Source organism: Athalia rosae, chromosome 1 (genome assembly GCF_917208135.1).
Source record: "Athalia rosae chromosome 1, iyAthRosa1.1, whole genome shotgun sequence".
In the NCBI taxonomy this organism is placed as follows: Eukaryota; Metazoa; Arthropoda; class Insecta; order Hymenoptera; family Athaliidae; genus Athalia; species Athalia rosae.
This window is the reverse complement of record NC_064026.1, coordinates 15,817,994-15,836,116: the sequence shown is the minus strand read 5'-3', so window position 1 is coordinate 15,836,116 and position 18,123 is coordinate 15,817,994. Positions and strand designations below refer to the sequence as shown.

At 47.7% G+C, this 18,123-nt stretch overlaps 1 protein-coding gene across 6 annotated transcripts in view; it reads left to right on the top strand.

Moving 5' to 3' along the window:
* LOC105690566 (polypyrimidine tract-binding protein 1) overlaps window positions 1-18,123 on the top strand; it is a 296,563-nt gene that overhangs the window by 203,552 nt on the left and 74,888 nt on the right. For all 6 annotated transcript variants that reach the window (XM_048656159.1, XM_048656165.1, XM_048656170.1 and 3 more), the window contains one exon: window positions 16,703-16,807. In XM_048656159.1, the coding sequence (XP_048512116.1) occupies window positions 16,703-16,807 (105 nt within the window). The remainder of the gene's footprint in view (window positions 1-16,702; window positions 16,808-18,123) is intronic.

Sequence of the window (18,123 nt, the reverse complement as noted above, 5' to 3'; positions counted from 1 at the left end):
AAATTAAAAGCGGTTGCGAAGCGCGCGTTTCGATAAACTCTGATATTAGCTCGTTTTGTCGTAGTTGCGTTGCGAATTAGGGACAACTAATAATGGCGCGGAGTATAGGGGTTCGCAGCGAATGTTTCGGACGTTATTATACCCCGCCGTTCGTTTCCACCGTTAATTAAACTCCGGTTACCACCTATTCGTTTATTATCCATCCGTACGTAACCATCAGTTTTCTATAATATTATTTCAGAATCTTCGGATACGCGGCGCGCGCCAATTATTATCCAGTTCATAATAAAAGTAGAAAAAACAGCTCTCGAAACTGATACACGGAGTAGAAATTTTCTCTGCAATATCAAACAATAGCGTTACGTTCCGTTCGGTGGAACAAAAAAACAAAAAAAAAAAAAAAACAAAAAAAACAAAAATAATGAAAAAAAACCCGGAATACGCATTCGTCGCGAGGCGAATTCGCGCGATTTTCTACCTTCGCGCACTCGTCCCTTCTCTTATTTACCACGTGGTGATAAACCTGTCCGACTGACAGCTCGGTAGATTGGAAAATTGTTATTTCTCTCCCTTTCGTCCTCCAGCCGCAAGTCGCCGGGGCGAGTTACCTGCCCGTGTCCCTCGGTTTCGTTCGCCAAGGTTTTTTTTTTTTTTTTTTTCGTTCTTCACGGGGGAATTTTTCATTCATTTTTCTCCTACCGAAGAATCGCTCGTCGATCGGACGATCGGTTGAGTTACCGCGATCGAACGATTTCTGAGGTAATTATACACGTCGCGTGAATAATGAATACCTCGGGCGTTTTACGTTCCACAGTTTTAATCCGTGTTATAAATATAGAAAAGTTTGGATTCGCCACGAAATGCTTTCGCTATTAAATTGTGATATAAACCGCGGGAGGCGTAGTTTCGGGTGGTACTAGTTGCTCAATCGATTCCTTTTAGGCCCGGTACATCCCTCTTTCCGTTCTCGTGTTTGGTAACAAAAACCGAAATAAATTGAAAGATAAAAATAAAATGTATAGTCACGCAAACCGTGTAACCGGCAGTCTTATGTAAACGGTACACAATTGAACGATTAATTTGACGTTGAAGCGCCGGTGAGATAATACTATACGTACACCGAACCGAGTTTTCCCTCAAGTTTTAGGAAAGCGCGCTGCACGGCGTCGTGAAATTTTTTATTATCCTCCCATTTCATCGTTTTCACATCCCCGGTAGCCCTCTTCTTCGTAAAATAAGCTCCGAGGTATAATCCTCCCGGCAGCCTTTCTTTCTTTCCTTCCACTTTATTTATATTCATTTATTTATTTATTCATTTATTTATTTATATGGGTTCGACTACTGAGGTAGGAGAAATTTCACGGGGAAGTAAAACGCGATGGGGGGAGGAAAAAAAATGATAATAATAATAAAAAAAGAAAAAAAAAAAAGAAAAAAGTACACCAGCATCGCATCGCATCGCATCCTGTTGCGCTACTTCCGGGGAACTCTCACGCCTCCCGAAGGGATTGGCAGATTTCCGTAGTCCCTCTCATGGAAATACCAAAATATACTACGAGCCGTTCGCAGACTACGCGATATACCCATCCCACCGCCGTTTACGTATTTTTACACACAGCGGGTGGTGCCGCTGCCGTTCTTGCTGCCGTTGCATCTTTCGCGGGGTATAAATTAGAGTTAATATTCCCGCGGGATAGAAAAAGGGAACTCGGGCAACCTGGGTATCGTCCTTAGTATTTATGTTTGCGAATATAAATACGTATGCATGAAAGATAACGGCGAAAAACGTACGATCGGACCCGCAGCACCACCTATACCGCGTATCCTACGTGTAGGGTTTATTCGTTCGTTCGACTAACGGACGCGTCGCTCCCCGCATCGCTGAGAAAATCCCTCGGGACCCTTTTGTCGCGCGCGATACGCCGTCCGGAAAAAAAAAAAGCGAAAGTTTCATCGAAGTACGCGGGAGCCGTAATACGCGGATACTTAATTTCTCCTCCTCATTTTGTTCTCATCCTGTGCAGAGAAACGTAATCCACCCGATGTAAATTTCACGTCGCGGCTTTTGACGTGATCCGATCCCGGAAGCATTTGCAAAATTCACAGTCGGTCGGGATTAACGCGGGGGTAACGTCGAGGCTCTCAATTTCCCCCGCTTTTATAGACATCCCACATCCCCTCTCGCAGCTACGGGGGAAGTAAAAATCGGCACATTATGAAATGAAGTAAATTTCCCGATGAAAAACTGAAGGGAGAAAGAAAAAAAAATAAATAAATAAATAAATAAAAGCGCCAAGTGCAGGGGGAATGAGCCGGGGGGCCGACTCTACTTGCCGACTGATGACATCCAACACCTCAAAAGCATCCCCCGAAAAAGCCCGCGGTCGGCTCAGCTCATCTCCTCTCGTCGGAAGCGCACTTTGGGAAGTAACTCGATGTATCAAATTTCCATATTTATATCGCTATTTCCATCCGGGATGTATATACCGCGTCCGTGACTCCGCTCTACGTAACCAGAAGAATGCTGGAAAGATGAAAAAAATAAATAAATAAATAAATAAATAAACAAATAAACGAGAAAAATTCAGCTGAGCGTGGAATGCAAAATATCGCCCTCAATTTTACAGCGGTAAATTTATACTTCTCTCTACGTACCGAAGTCATTCGTGGTTTATAAATTTAACTAGAAATTATAACGAATCGTTCACGTGCGAATCGTGACCTCGTTCTACCTTATTATTGTTATTATTGTTATTATTATTCAGGGAAATTGTTGTACCGCGTGCGCAATGTTTTCGCTATTGTATGGGTGTAACGTGTCACTTGTATTTCGCATAATGGAATTACAGGTAAATTGAATGAATCTGAATATATGTTACGGGTGTGTACACGCGATCGCAAATTATCATCGTAAACGATGTTATCGGCGGTTTGACTTTGTTTTTCAATCCGTTATGACCCTCGAGAAGTCGACGTCACGATAGCGACGTTACGTTAACTAACCAAAGGGACGGACGACGACTCGTTTCACGCGTACCGTCAAACTACAGATCGTACAGTCGAGTCGTGAAAAACGATCGAATTGAACGCGAAGTACTTGCGAGATGCTAATGAAAAGCCTAATTTTTGTCGATTGCCTAGACTACTTCGCAGTATTTAAAGGAAGCGAAAATTAGACTCTTCGTATAATCAGGTGAAACTTGAACTCCTTTCAATTTTTCAACCCGACCTAGTCTTCGGTTCTCTCGATCACCCGGATTGAATTTCATTTCCAGTCATTCGATCCGCTGAAAAAAAAAAATAAAACAAAGGAAGAATCGGGCTACTTTGGTTCGTATTTTTCAAAAGTACAAAGCTCGATGTTTACGTGACAATCGATTGGAGACGATCGGAAATAGCGTCGGGTTTATGCGAAAAGTGGGTGTGAATTTTACAGGTTGTTCAATAATTTTCGAAAACGAAGAGAACGATCGGGTATTCTTGTGTATATTTTATAACGGAAAAAAAGAAAATCACTACGAAGCCAATACCCGCGAGAAACTTTCTCTATATCCGAAATATATAACGCATGTAAATTTGTATTCGAAAGAAAAAAATTTTCCTTTTTTTTTTTTTCATCAAAGACTCGAAGAAAATTTCATTCTCGTGTATCGCGAAGCATCGAATGACCTCATTTTTCCAAGCTTCGCGAGTATGTGTATAAGTCGCGCCATAAAGTTACCTGCATGATCAAGTTGTTCGTGAAATTTTAATATCCACCGTGTCATTGAATATTCCCTCTGCAAAACACGCCGTCGACTACGCGATCTCCTTGTATACAATATACACACATTTCTTTGCCGTGAAATCGAGATTTTACCCATGGGGTTGGTTCGCGCAAAACAAATACCCGATCGATTCCAGCCCCGTCTTCCTCCTCCCGCCGTTAGCCGAAGTCCGGCGTGACTTTCGACGCTCCGAAGTTTAGAGAATTTTCACCGGTTTCACGTTTACTTTTATTAATACTTAACGCCTCGCTCTCACTATACAATGTAGACGAGAGTCACTCTTGGCTTCCGGTGTTACACGCTGCACGCGATAGCGGGACAAGGGTGAATTTCATAGACAGATAGCCCCGCCACCGGTAGCGGCGTCAGCATCCAGCGGCGGAGGGGGGGGGGGGGGGGGTGTACGTAGTCGGGTGCAGGGTCACTCGAACGGCAAACGAGCTCCGGGTAGGCGGCTCACGGCGTTAATAGATTCCCTTTGCCACGCTTTAATGCACTTTCTCACCCTTGTACAAACTCGGAACAACCTACCGACCTCCCCCCAGTTTCAACGTCACCTCGCGGCCAGCTTTGTGCCTGTGCGCATATACTATATGTATGCATGTATGTATGTATGTACACAAGTTGCGCCGTTACAAACGGATGACGATCGTACGTGTACTATACTCACCCTACTTCGAGCGCTTCGTCGAAAATCACCGTGATCTTCGCTCATCGCCTTTTTTTCCATTTATCAAACCGTGTACCAAGTTTCATATTTCCCATCGACCGTGCCATACCCTCTCGGACACTCCGATACTTTTATTATTATTATATATATATATATATATATATATAATTCTATATATAATATATAATTCTCAAATATATATATCTATATATATATCTATCTAATATATATATATATATATCTGTATACCTGTATCTCCGCTTTCGGAACTCGCGCGTCGTCTCGACGTTTACTTTTTACTTTGAGAATTCTTCAGTAATTAAAAACAATTCTTCATCCATCGTTTCTTCCGCGCTGCATCCAGCCAACCGGCAACCAACCTGGGTCCACCCCCCTTCCCCCCTCCCCCGCCTCCCCCCCCCCAAACTCCTCGTCGGTTATTTCACGAAGTTTACGAACTAATCTTGGATAGATCGTGGGGCGGCCATCGGACCGGGGAATCGGGATTCTCCCGGGTAGCAGAAGTAGCGGTAGTGGGTATCGCAGGCAGGGGACGACTGCGGTGGTCCCTCGGATCCCTCGAAAGCGGGCAGCCCGCCGCCGGGGTGTGCTAAGCCCTATCTTAGGATTCTCCGCGTACGTATGGGAGTTGGAGGAGGGGGTGAGAGGGCGAGAGGGTGAGAGGGGGATAGGGTGAGAGAGCCGGGAATTGCAGGGGGTGTGTTTGGGTGGTTCGCCTTCCCCCTGTAAGATATAGATGTAGAATTTCGCCGCTGCGGCAACCGGTCCCCGGAACGTTGCAGCGACCTGAGTAAGAGAAAGAAGACGAACGGAAAGATGGAGGAGACGGAGAGGGTTGAGTCCGCCACCGCTGCTGCGAACTGAGAAGGAGGCGAGGCGAGGCGTGGCGAGGGGGGCAACGTGTCCTATTAGCCCCCGCTAATCCCGCTAACCTCGGGAACTAAGCCGAGCTTAGCTTAGCTCAGCTGAGCGCTTATTAAACGACAAACGTTATTCCTTATCATCGGCGGGCGAGGGGGGGGGGGAGGGGGGGGGGGGGGGAGAAGCCCGGAGAAGAAACGGTGTAAGAACGAACGATCGTCGTAAATAGCGTTACCCGCGCGTACTTCGCAATTCAGAAACGAACGACGGTTCGCGGACGCTGCACCGCAGCCTGTTGCGGAGCAACAAATGTCTCAATTTATAACGCATCAAAACTCCTGAACCCAACACACAGTTTTTACCCGCCGTACTATTCACTGCGGCTGGTAGCCGATCGTCGTTTCGCTCACAGTTTTACCTATATATAATACAATATATATACATATTTTCCGTCACATTTCAACACCGACCGTCCGCCACCGCGAACGTTACCGTCACCATTCGTTCGTTCTGCGGTCACCACCCTCCTCGGCTACAGGTCAAACGCGTACGTACCTCAACGGCGTTATAGGTAGGCCCTGCCGAGTTACCGGCGGCAAACTCTCCAACACCGTCCGCACCGTCGACGTCCCTGCGAGCTTCAACGTGTGCGTGCGTGCGTGCGTGCGTGTAACGTACGTTGGATGAGTTGCGGGCCGTCTGCCACCCGCGCTGGACTAACCGGACCCGTGTTTGGATATGATATTACGCGCCCCCGGGGTCTGTGTCCACATCATGCCCGGCATGCGTGTACCCCATATACCGTTATGTTTATGGCCCGCGGTAACTACAGCGGTAGGCGGAAGAGGGTACGAATACCACCGTGCGTACGAACCGCGTATTCGTTCAACTACGCATAGGTACCGCGGCGTTAATTTTCGCGAAGAGTTTCTCCTCGGTGAACCGCGATGAATAATTGACGCTCGGAAGATCGCGTTGTGTTGTGTAAAATTTAATGGAAAAAATTGATTTCGACGAAATAACGGGAAAAAGGAAAGAAAGAAAAAAAACGCGTTTCCCCGTTTCTCTTCCAAGCTAATCCCGACGAACGATTCGATCGGCGGTAAATTACTTACTCTTTGTACTCCGGTGTACCTGGGCGTCACGTTTTTTTTTCAATATTTTTAACATTTTACAAGGGGATCCCTCTGAGAAACTTTTGTAACTGCGCCTGTGTAAAGATCGCACCGACAACCCCGTCCAGATACAACAACAACGTTCAACAACGTCCTTGTCAATCGTTTTGGCATAATGACGATTCGCTCGTCGTGGATCGGCGGATACCCGATTTACGTAGCAGTGTGAAACTGGGAATGCCGAGTCACTGTATAACTATACACCCAGATGCCACGGCGTTGGTCTGGAAACGAGGAGGCCTTCAGACTGGATGGAAAAGGCGCGCGGTAATCTAAAATCTTAACTCCTCTCAAGTTTGAATTTCGTAGCGAAAACTACCTTCGCTGCTGTGAATGAAAAAAAAAAAAAAAAAGAAAAAAGAAAAAAAGTCGAGCGAACAATTAAACTTGGATATTGCTGTGATTCTGCTATAAAGTGAAAAGTTTAGCGGGATGAAGCTGGTGTTGCAGCTGGGTTTGTGCAGAGCTATCGGTGTTCCACTTCGAGGATAATTTGTTTAACGAGACAAGGAAGTCGATTAATGGAAAAACGTCGATTGCAAATCATGGACGGGAAGACAATCTATGCTCGATGGTTTTCTTCCCGTTGCTGTTTACCCTGTACCCCCATTCTGTAAGAGACCATCGAATATCGACCGGTTCCTCGATATCGTGTGTGTATATATATATATATATATGTATATCTGTTTACGTGCAACGATATTTGCAGTCGATCGTTCCGCCGGTACCCGTATCTGTGATATAACGAAAACCGCGCGGTGATCTTACGGGAAAATCTATGCAGCCGAGGGGTAAACAGAAGCCGGGGCGTCTAGAAGCAGAACAAGAATATACGGGAATCGGGGGGTGGTTCGAGAGCAGCAACGGCGAGGCGAAAGCGAACGAGAGTACGAAAACTTTTGATAACACTTGCAAATTGCTTTCGAAAATAGAATAACAATTCAATTCCACTGCCGCGGCGGTTGACTGAAGGCGAAGAACGACTGAGATGAGGGAAGGCGGGGGACGGGGGGAAGCGAAAGGGGAGTAGTGGAGGGGTGTGAGGCGTGTGCGAAAATAGCGCGCGAGAGTGAAAAGCTGAGAAAAGTGGTAACGGTTGCGGGCGTGACGGGCGGCGAGTAACGCCAGCCAGTGTCGGCTGAAAAAGAGAAATAGGAAAGAGAGGAAATTAGAAAAAGAGAATGGCTCGACGCGCGGGATAGAAGAACGGTAGACAAAAGGGGGTGGAAAATATAGGTTGCGGTTCTTACCACCGGTGTGCCAATCTTAGTCAACATCCGGCCCGCGAGATCCGACTTCCGCAGAGCGGGGCAAAGGCTGAAAATGTCCCTTCCGCCGCGCCCTCCGCCCTCCGCCCTCCCCGCTTCCTTCGCTCCGCAAACCCGATGATCTTTATCTTCTATCCGTAACTCCTGTAACTATCACTGGGACAAACAGGTCATTGTGTCATCTGACGGAAGAATAAATTATGATCCCGCTGTTACAGCATAACTCTGCGCGAAACGAGAATCAGCCTCTTCGCGAGACGATGAAATTAAATTAAATTTAACGTAAGCAGGAAGTGCCACCGGGAATAAACGTCGAATGGTCAATAATAAAGGGATATCCGTCCCTCTTTCGCTCGACAATGGCGCATCGGATCATTTCACCCGAACACTGATAAATAGATGAGACATGCAGACGAACGATAAATACCCGCATATTTCCTTATGCTCTTGGGATTCTCGCCCGTTAAAACTGAGGAAGGGTGGCTACCGCGACGACTCTGAAATCTCTGCCTGCCTACCCTGTGTGTCGCGCCGCGCGTTTCATCCGGATGATCGATAACCACGAAAAAGAGGCGGTTTTGGCTGCGGGGACGCCGCTCAGCTGCTCGTCGTTGTCGTCGTCGTCGTCGTCGTCGTAGTCATCGTTTGACGGGAAAGTCGCTCCGACAACTGCCTTCGCTTAACGAATTGGTGCGTTAAACTGGTTCGCGTCGCGGATTCGGTGGGCGACTTTGCGCCTCCCTCCTCCCCCCCTCCCCCCCAGGGAGACACTTCTTACCGCTCTACCGGAGTAACCGCCGACTTCACTTGACGCTACGGTGTAAATTATTCCACCGATTCGTTCAAAAGTTTCTTCGTGCCCTTCGCGTGTTCGCTTCCGTCGAGGTTCCGCGAATAGGTTTTTCGCCCCCCACCCCCCACCCGTCGCCCTTCCGTTCTCTCATTGTCGTCGGTATATTCTCTTAGCCACCTTTCGGGTGTGCGAGAAATGTTTACCGCCTATATGGAAAACACGAAGACTCGAAATTCGCGAAGATCGTCGATCTGCGATATCTTCCCGATAAGTTTCAGGCACGATCTTCGCACGTTGATCGTATCGATTAACGAGTGGGGTACACTTTCGGGAATACGCGAATTGCCGAGAGCTTTCGTCTTCGGTCTATAGACGACCCCACTCTCTTTTACAGCCCTTCGCACACAACACAATTCGACGAATAAACGAACTCTTGGAAGCTTTATCGAGTTAGTCGCTCTTTCGCAACTTTGTCTCGAAGCAGTCGCGTCGTCCCTCTCAACTTCATGAATTTCAAAACAATGACAACAACGACTGTACGAATACGCGTGAGAAAAATATACCGCCGAATACGCGGGCGGCTCTCATCTCCGCTTATCACATAGATCACATCCCACGTCTTTTTCGTATTTCGATAATGTTTTCTCCTCACGCCGACATTGCTTGGATATTACTTTATTTTTTCTTTTTTTTTTCACCTCTAATTACACGACCCTGTTCGCACGCGGTTAACCGCCCACCCATCCCCCTGTATCGCGTGCCCCCCCCCCCCCCCCCCCCCCCCCGACACCCTTCGGCATAGGATTATATCCGCGGTAGGATAGCCGCGAGTCCAATTTGGTTTTCCATCGGTCAAACGATTTTACTTATACCGATTTCAACGCGAATTTCATCGGGAATTCCGATCTCGATGTACGAGTGCGTTAAGGTATCCGGCTGCATACCTGTACACTTCGAACGATTGAACACCCGATCGGTTAACAGTGCAGCGGAGATTCGTACCGTAGATTCTATCCGGCTGAGTTAATAACCCATTCTCCGACGACCGCAGAGCAGCCAACAGTGGCGAATCTTGCGGTACGGGAAATTTGCAATTCGCAAACAGCAAACGCACACGTGCAGCCGCAGAGAAACAGCGCTAGTAGGGCAGCGCCGAATTTGAGACGCATCCACGCCGTTCGACGAGCAGAGTCCGAATGCACGGCAGAGACCGTTCTATCGATCAGATTTTTTTTCCCACCTCCGCCTCCTCTCTCCGCGACTTTTAAAAACCTCCCCGACACCCGAGAGTGACGAACACGTCGACTAGCCGGCGAACGGAGTAGTTGGGGTGTGGCGATATACATATACTCCGGTAAAATAGAGAGAGAGAGAGAGAGAGAGATACGGGGGTAGTACATCGAGCCACTCTGTGGCCCACTATTACGGGGACGTGTACGAAGAGCCCCAGCAGACGCGTCTGGGAAGAGCCGCTTTCCAACGTCCGACTTTTCCAAGGTGGCTTACCGCCACCTGCCCACCCCTCTATCACCTCCTCGCATAGAGCCCCCTTCTTCCGCGAGGAGGTAGGTCGGTAATTCTCCAAATTACTCCGGGCAATTTTCTCCGCCAAAGATTCTTACGGCTTCGCTTCCATCCCCCCCCCCCTTCCCCCCCTCTCTGACTCCGGGATCTCGCTCTTTCTCTCCGCGTTATTTTTTATTTTATATTTTATCTAATTTTTCTCTTTCCACTCGTCGTACTTGCGTCATCTCCTTTTCTCCGCCACTCTCGTCTACGAAGTTCGGGGTTCTCGAACGAGTATCCCGCCACCACGTCTCAACGTGACATAGGAGTACACCTGGCCAGTGGCACGACTGTACGCGACACACGCGACCAAGGTTCGCACTTCCCCGGATAAGTTCGTTGACTCTACGCGGTTATACGGAAGATTCCAAAGGTACGCGTATAGGTATATCTCCGCGGAACGAGGCGTGGTGCTAACGAAACGAAATGCTTGTGAATAAAGGAAGCGCGGCGTTTCTACGAAGTCACCGAAACCAATTGCGGAGACATCGTCGCAAACGTCGCAGGTGTTTCGCTAGTCCGATGAAATAATAGTATTCCCAGAATGCAGCCGTTATTGTCGCCGCCGTTCTTGATGCGGAGTAGCCGCTGAGTTTTACAGATAACAATCGAAGTTCCTCTACGGCGCTCTCAATAACCGTACATCTTCGGTACTTTGAAAATGAGAATCATTGAGAATTTTCTTACCTTGATTCCCGTTCGTCCGCCGAACGGGGTTGATCGGTATACGTCGCTTCGTCGACGACCCCGCGCCCCGTAACCCTTCTTCGATACATCTGACATTCGTCGTCGTTGTTGTTGTTGTTTTTGTTATTATTATCACTATTACTATTATTTCTTACACTCGGACATCGAGCAGAGTGAAACCGAAAGACTTAACCTCGTATCCCGCAAGTCCGCATCGTCCCGTTGAAGCGAATCCCCCCCGGCCTTCTTCGGGATCGTTTGGATATATGTATCCTTTCGTACGCTCCTTCGTTAGCGGATGGCTTCCGTCGGGGTCGCGAGTGTAGTAAGTCCAGTGCAGCGGGGTGTAATACGTACGGGCGTATCGTAGAGCTGCGTGCAACCGTTACAGTTGCCTTCGTGAACTATCTCCTGAATTATAAGGGTGAACCACCGACACCAGGATGATCGCCAGTCCAACGGGGCAGAGCAAAGGCGTTGCGTCGTCTCGATTCGCGCCCTTCGTCATAACTTCACATAGGACGAAGAACGTAGGGAGGGAGCGTCGGTTGCGAGGGGGTGTGTTAATCTGGAACGCGGTGGTGTACGTGGCGGAGTACTCTCCGTCGGATGATTACTTATAGTTGATGCAGAGAAGGTAGCGTAGCTCCGGATTTCAGTAACCGCGGACGGAAGTCGCTTCGTTACGTTACGTTACGTTACATATCATATTCCATCTCACCCCGTGCCGTCTACCACTATTACAGTCATTATAATCGCACTCAATAGCAGGGCTGCTGCGTGTATCCCCATCTAGAACCCTCCCCCTCACCTTTCCTCCGATCGTATGCAACCGACGCTTACGCGGATGTGCGGAGTTGTGCGTTAACGAGAGTAATTAAACCGCGCTGCACTAATTACCAAAAAGAAACACGACATCGTTAGGTGTTTCACTGTACACTCCTGCCTTATGCAAAACGGCTCACCGTTTTTCCCTCATCGCTTTATTCGCAATTTTATACCCGGTTTTACAATTTTTTTTTTCATTTTTTTCATTCGTTACTCGATCCACCTCTGTTATTACAAAGGTATATGTACGTACCCGAGTTCCCCGTAACCGATTTCACTGCACACGGATGCTGCACTCGACTCCAAAGTCTCGACGATATAACGCGCGGTCGTTGCAGCGCACGCGGTGATGTTCGGTCTCTGAATACCGGGAACTGGGGTGATATTCGGGGGGGCGGAGAGGGGTCGTCGCCGCGGTAGCGGTTCCCGAATCGCCCGACCTTGAGCCTACCGTCGTATACGATTTCCGTAAAAGCGGAAATGCCGAGGTCTCCTCTCCTCCTCTCCCTTCCGCTTTCCACCCTCGTCTTTCTCTTTGTATTTATTCATTTATTTATTTTCTATTCCCTGCACACCCTTTCGGAGGAGGACGAAAGACGAAACGCGACGGGGGGGATCCCCGTTATAATCCTATCCATAAAACAAAATGATCTTCGAGACGCCTCCGTTCGCTCTGAGCTCCCGTCTCTCTCGAGCCTCTCGGTACCCCAGAATCCCCCGCTAACCTTCCGGCTTCCGGCTCCCGACTAACGCCTCGCATTATACCAAAGACCATCCGTCTTAAGAGGCAATAACCGTCCCATTCCAATTTCACCCCCGACCTTTGACTCCGGGATCTGCGTCCTTCGCCTATAATCGGCTCTCACTTCCTATCATTTCGCCCGTCTACGGCTGACATTGTTTCACCTTCGAAATCAATCTCTGGATAGTTTGCGTGTCCTCCGTTCCGTTTCGTTTACCGCGTACCCACGTGTTTCGAGGTCCGATTTCAGCGTCACGTCTCCTCTCAACGCGATGAAAAAATTCTATTTGCCAAGTCGACGGCTCGGACACGTGGAGCGGAAGCGGAGGCCGAGAGTGTAGGAGTCGGAGTTCGGCTCGGAGAGCATAAAATCTGAGCTAGTTAGAAATTCTCCAACTGGACCCGGCGCCTACCTACCGACAATGTGAGGGCAGCGAAAGCTAGCGGCCGATGCCGTGAAACGTCCGTACCACCGATGTCTGTCTGAATATAGGCTTCGGTATTGCGGAACGGCGGAACGTTGACGGTCTCGTTAACGATACGACGCAACGACTCGAAGCTACGCCGTTATACGTGCTTTGACATTTTCGCTTACGGTGTAAAGGTGGTCGAGTGGCGTGTTACGCGTACGCACAGGGTGGGTAGACTACTCGAGTGAAAATCATGATTACGAAGCCGTTTCCTTCCTATTCTTAACTGCGACCGCTACCGTGAATAAATTTGCCCACTTCGTTTCCGGATGCGGGTACAACGGCGGGTGGGGTACTGCAGCACCGGTAGAATTTCTACGTATATGTAAACGCGCGTCCCATTCCGACATTGTTGCAAGTCACCGTTCACCAATCTCATTCGACAACTTGCAAAATCTATACGTTTGTTTGGTTTGTTTTTCTTTCTTTCTTTTTTTTTTGTTCTTTCCTTCCTTTTCGCGATTTTATCCCTACTTTGAAACGACGCTTTTCGCGAACCCGTTCTACGGGTATCCCATCGCTTTAACGTTTCCCGAAACGAGAAAAATGAATCAGGACATTGAATGAGGATCGATATCTCCTCTGCAATTATCTTCGATATATTTGTTTTTTTTTTTTTAAATCCCTCCTCCATCTACTAGCAGGGATGAAAAGGTTGGAAAATCATCCGTACAGATATGCTCGCGATATGTTCGTACGTGCATACCGGTGTACGGAGATGAAAAATAAAATGTTGAAGTAGTGCAGGGTCCGTATAAAAAAATCCCGAGAGAAGAGCTCCTCCCGCCGATGCCGGTCCTACCGTTCGTTCATATCGAACCCCCTTATAATCGAGTTCCGTATACTTGATGAATGATATTTTCCTGCCGTTCATCGGTCGCTCTATGCCAACGTCTCTCTCTCTCTCTCTCTCTCTCTCTCTCTACGTCTCCCCGCATGTAGCCACGCTCTTCTCCCTGCGAGATCCGAGTTTCCAGGGATCAGGAGAGGGTGGCACTTTCATCCCAAGTTCCTACTGTACGCGAAGACTATGGTCCATTAAAAAGAACGCAGCAGCAGCAGCAGCGACAGCGCTTAAAGCAAAGCGAACGAGGAGCGAGGGTGGGTTTAGAGTGTGGTGTATTTTGCTCGAGGGTGAGTTTTATCCAGCGTATGACATCGTTTTTCTTTTTTGTTCCCTTCCCTTCCCCCTCCCCTCCCCTCCCCCTTCCCTTCCGTCCGCCGCTTCTCCTTCTCGATACCGGCGAGAACCCCTACCGTGATCATCGCAGTCGGGTATTATTTATTTCTGGTGGACGTATGGATTACGGACGAGTGAATGGTCGTCGTTCGAGTCGCAGTTCTTCTTCCAGGTTGCTCGTACCTCTCCTCGTTTATACTTTTCCTTGGCACACTTATCCCCCCCCCCCCGACGTATTTCCCGGTTTTTTTCCCCGTTTTTCGCAAATCTCTCCCGAGCGTTGGCTCAACGGAGTATTTCTAAGTACCGACCACCACTCGTTTCCAGGTCCTTTAGTCCCGGGATAAGCTCGATAAGAACGCAGCTCGCCAGGAACAACACTTGCCCAGGATTTTTCACCGACGAGGATTCGCCGGCCGTATAAACGTGGACGACGGATCCGAGTCGAGTGTCGCTATGTTTCGTCGTGCGTTAAACCCGTCCGCTACGATCAATTTCAGATTCTCACGATCGGCGTCCACTTGAAAATCATCGACCGGGCGAACTCCTTCGTTCGTTTACCGATACCCACCCCGGAGAAATGTTCGACGCGGATCGACGCGGATCGACGCGGATCGTGGTCGCTACTCGATCGGTTTTTCTCATTGAAATTTTCCTACGAACGAAAGCGTATTTTTCAACGATATTTGTCGGTGAGCGTTTCCCCGGTCAGTTCTACTCATCGAACGGACCTTCCGAAACACCAGAGGTGTGAAACGTGTATACGGACCACACCTTGTTTCGTTGTTTTTAGAGGACGGTTGTAAAAGCACTAGGACTAGTCGCTAAAAGGCGCCACCCTTTTCGCTGAAAACCTCGACAACAAATAAATAAATAAATCCTGTTTTACCAGCGGTGTCCAAAGTTTCATAGGAAATCCCTGTCTCGTAAATACGAGGCTTCTGAAACAACAGAACCTCGCCCAAAGTTGTTTTAGGCTTAAACGACGTCGAGGTTATGGTCGGACCTCCGACGCTTTCGTAACGTCCGTCGCCGCGTTCACGACGCGTCTATTCTCTCGAATCTTTCGCCGTTACTCGCCCTCGTCGTAGCGGATGTGATAGGCGAGGATTTCTTCTATACCCCGGTAGCGAACGACTACGGCGCGTGCGATCCTCGCCGTCGCTAAGCTTTCTTCGGTACAAAACAAACATCTTGGAGTGGGCTGGGGGGGGGGGGGGGGGGGTGGGAACGAAACGCGAGGAAGCTCCAAGCTTGAAACGAGAAAAGCGATGACTAGAGATGTTTATTCGTTGCGAAATATCGTTGAAGTGGGTGTATAAATATACCTATAACTGCGCGACGCCGGTACAAATATCTCCTCGTTCGTTCGTTTATTCCTCTCCACATATCGGATAGGGGTGTACCACTGCGACGTCAGCGGCGAAGACGATGGCGTGAGAAATAAGCACGTCGGACGTGTCGTACCTACTCACGTTACGCGAATTACGTGTGTGCATGAAACTCTTGAAAAAAAAACTTTTTTCATCTCATTTCTCTCCTCCCGACGACCGAACGGTGGTAACCGGGTAAACGACGTGAACTTCGAACGGTTTCCTTCTGTGCAGAACTTTGCTAAAACGCGTTCTAATTTTATCGTACTCTTTTTGAAACTGCGACACCCCGCCCCCCCCCCCCCCCCCTTCTTCTCCGCCGTAACGACGAGTCCGACGACATGTGCAGTGCAGCGACGAGAAACAGTCAATAGGGTTTCTCCTCGAGGCTTCGAAACTTAAAACCACTTCAACGCGCCTCGAGTTGCAAAAGATCCAAGAAAATGGCAAATGGAAAATTTCTATGGAGCCGAGTGCGCGACGGTGAAGAGCGAGCAGGTCGTCTACCGCACACAACGGCCGGTGAAAAATAATGATGATAATTTTCGGAGAAGAAAAAAAAAAAAAAAAAAAAAAAGGTAAAAATTCATTCATCCGATGAACTAGGTCTCGGTGAATTGAATACCAGCTGATACGATGAAAATTTTCTGTGATTATAAAAATCATGACGATTCGGATAAAGTTTCTGTTCGAAGTTCGAAGTTCGATATTGACGGTAAATCGGTAACCAAGCGCAACGGACCCGTATGAGAGTGGTATAAGTAGAAAACAATTTCTATATACCCTCCACTTGATACTTTCACAAAGAGATATATATCCGTATTTTTCAATTCGCGTTTCAAATCCACAGCACAAATGCTACAGGCAGCAGCTCTCTGCCTGCAGCACAGCAGATAAAATTGCCAACTTTGTAGGTATAGCAAACACGAACGGCTCCGGAAGAAGAAGAAGAAAAAAATGATGAAAAAACAAAAAAAAATAAGGAAAAAAGAAAAAACCAAAGACGATCACGGATAAAATGTATACGAGAGTAACGCGCGGCAAATGAATTCTCGATGTCATCCGACGAAACGCGCTCGGGTGTTCTCGAGATATTCTTCTGAGGAGAAATTGAGTAGGAAAAACAATGAATGTTCGCGCGATATCAACGAAGAACAATGAAGAAAGACCGCGTCTTTCAAAATACCCGAAAACGTATCAATTGATTTTTTTTCCCGTTTTTACAATTTGAATTTGGATAACAAAGAGGATCTGGCGATGTTGAGACTAAAACGTATCGGTTTTTCTTCCTTCTGTTTCAGAGAGGAAGCGACGAACTCTTGTCACAAAGTGGAGCTGTCAGTAATGGTGCGGCAATGAGTCCGCAACCGCATCATGCCGCGGACAACAACAATGACGCTAAAAAGGTGAGCGAAAATTTTTCGTCTTTTTCATTTCCTTCTTTATTTTTTTCTTTTTTTTTTTTTTTTTTCTCTTTCGATATCCACACATTTTCGCGGAACAATAAAAACGTCAATAAATAAAAGCTGGAAACTCGCGTATAACGTTGCATTAGGTAGGTACATTAGATGAGAGAACATGGAAGAGCAAAAAAAAAAAAAATAAGAATTCTCCGACATGTGATTCGCGACGAAGTTATAGTAAGTATAGCTCGGAGTTAGCGAGAATATCGGCGAGGAGCGAAACGGAGGAAAGAAGCGATCGTACATCAACCGGGAGTAGCGGCGGGTCGTTTCGGGGTAAAAGAGAAGGAACGACGGGGGCGGGGGTTCGTAGCCGAATGCATGACTTTTTTGACATCCCTGTCTACGCGGAGTTTCTGGTACATATATCACTGCCCTTTACCTCGCGGACGGTTATCTTTGTATCCGTGTGATCTGCCAGGTGTTCCCTGTCATTCTCTGCCCTGAAACCTACGGTATGACGGGCGTGTTTCTCCGCTAGATGGGGTGAGACTCCGACGTTTTCTCCCCTCGTACCTCCAACTTCTCCCGGATCACTCTTATCCCCCGCGAAACCTATAGTTATACACCTGTGTGCCAAGTGTACGATACAACCTCCCCCCCCCCCCCTATTCACCGTAAGTATATATAACGTGTACCTGGCTAGCAAAAGTGAATGGACCGACGCCTGACGTCTCAGAATCCCAAGGGTGTTTATGTGTGTGTATACGATGTACGTTCCTACAGAAAGAAACTTGGTATCATCCGAACGCACGAGCTAAACGTGTACTAACAATAGGTGTCAAAAAATTGGAATAGGCTACGCTCACCCGACTGCGTCTGCTGTCTCACCTTCGATAAATGTGACAATTGACTCGGTCCCGCGAACCGCATACCAATAAATAAAAGCGGAAAGGAAGGAGAAAAAAAAACAAAAAAACTTTTCACTTACCTATGTAGCAAAAAAAAAAAAAAAAAAAAACGTTCGTGTCTTGTTCACTTTTTTCTTACTCCAATATTTTACGCCTAGTTTTTTTTTTCGGGTGGTCACTGTACCGTGACTAAACGACTACGTGTGAAATTTTTGTTTTCCCCTTCACGATCGTCACATTATTAGGGTCGCCGTACAGTGACGTGACGGACACATTCGTTCGGGTAGCTAAAAAAAAAATTTTAATTAATGGACGGAACTCTTTTTTTTTTTTTAGTGCGTGAATATTATTTTATATACGTGTGAGAAATGACGTAAGTTCATGAAATACTGTAGTGGCGATAAGGGT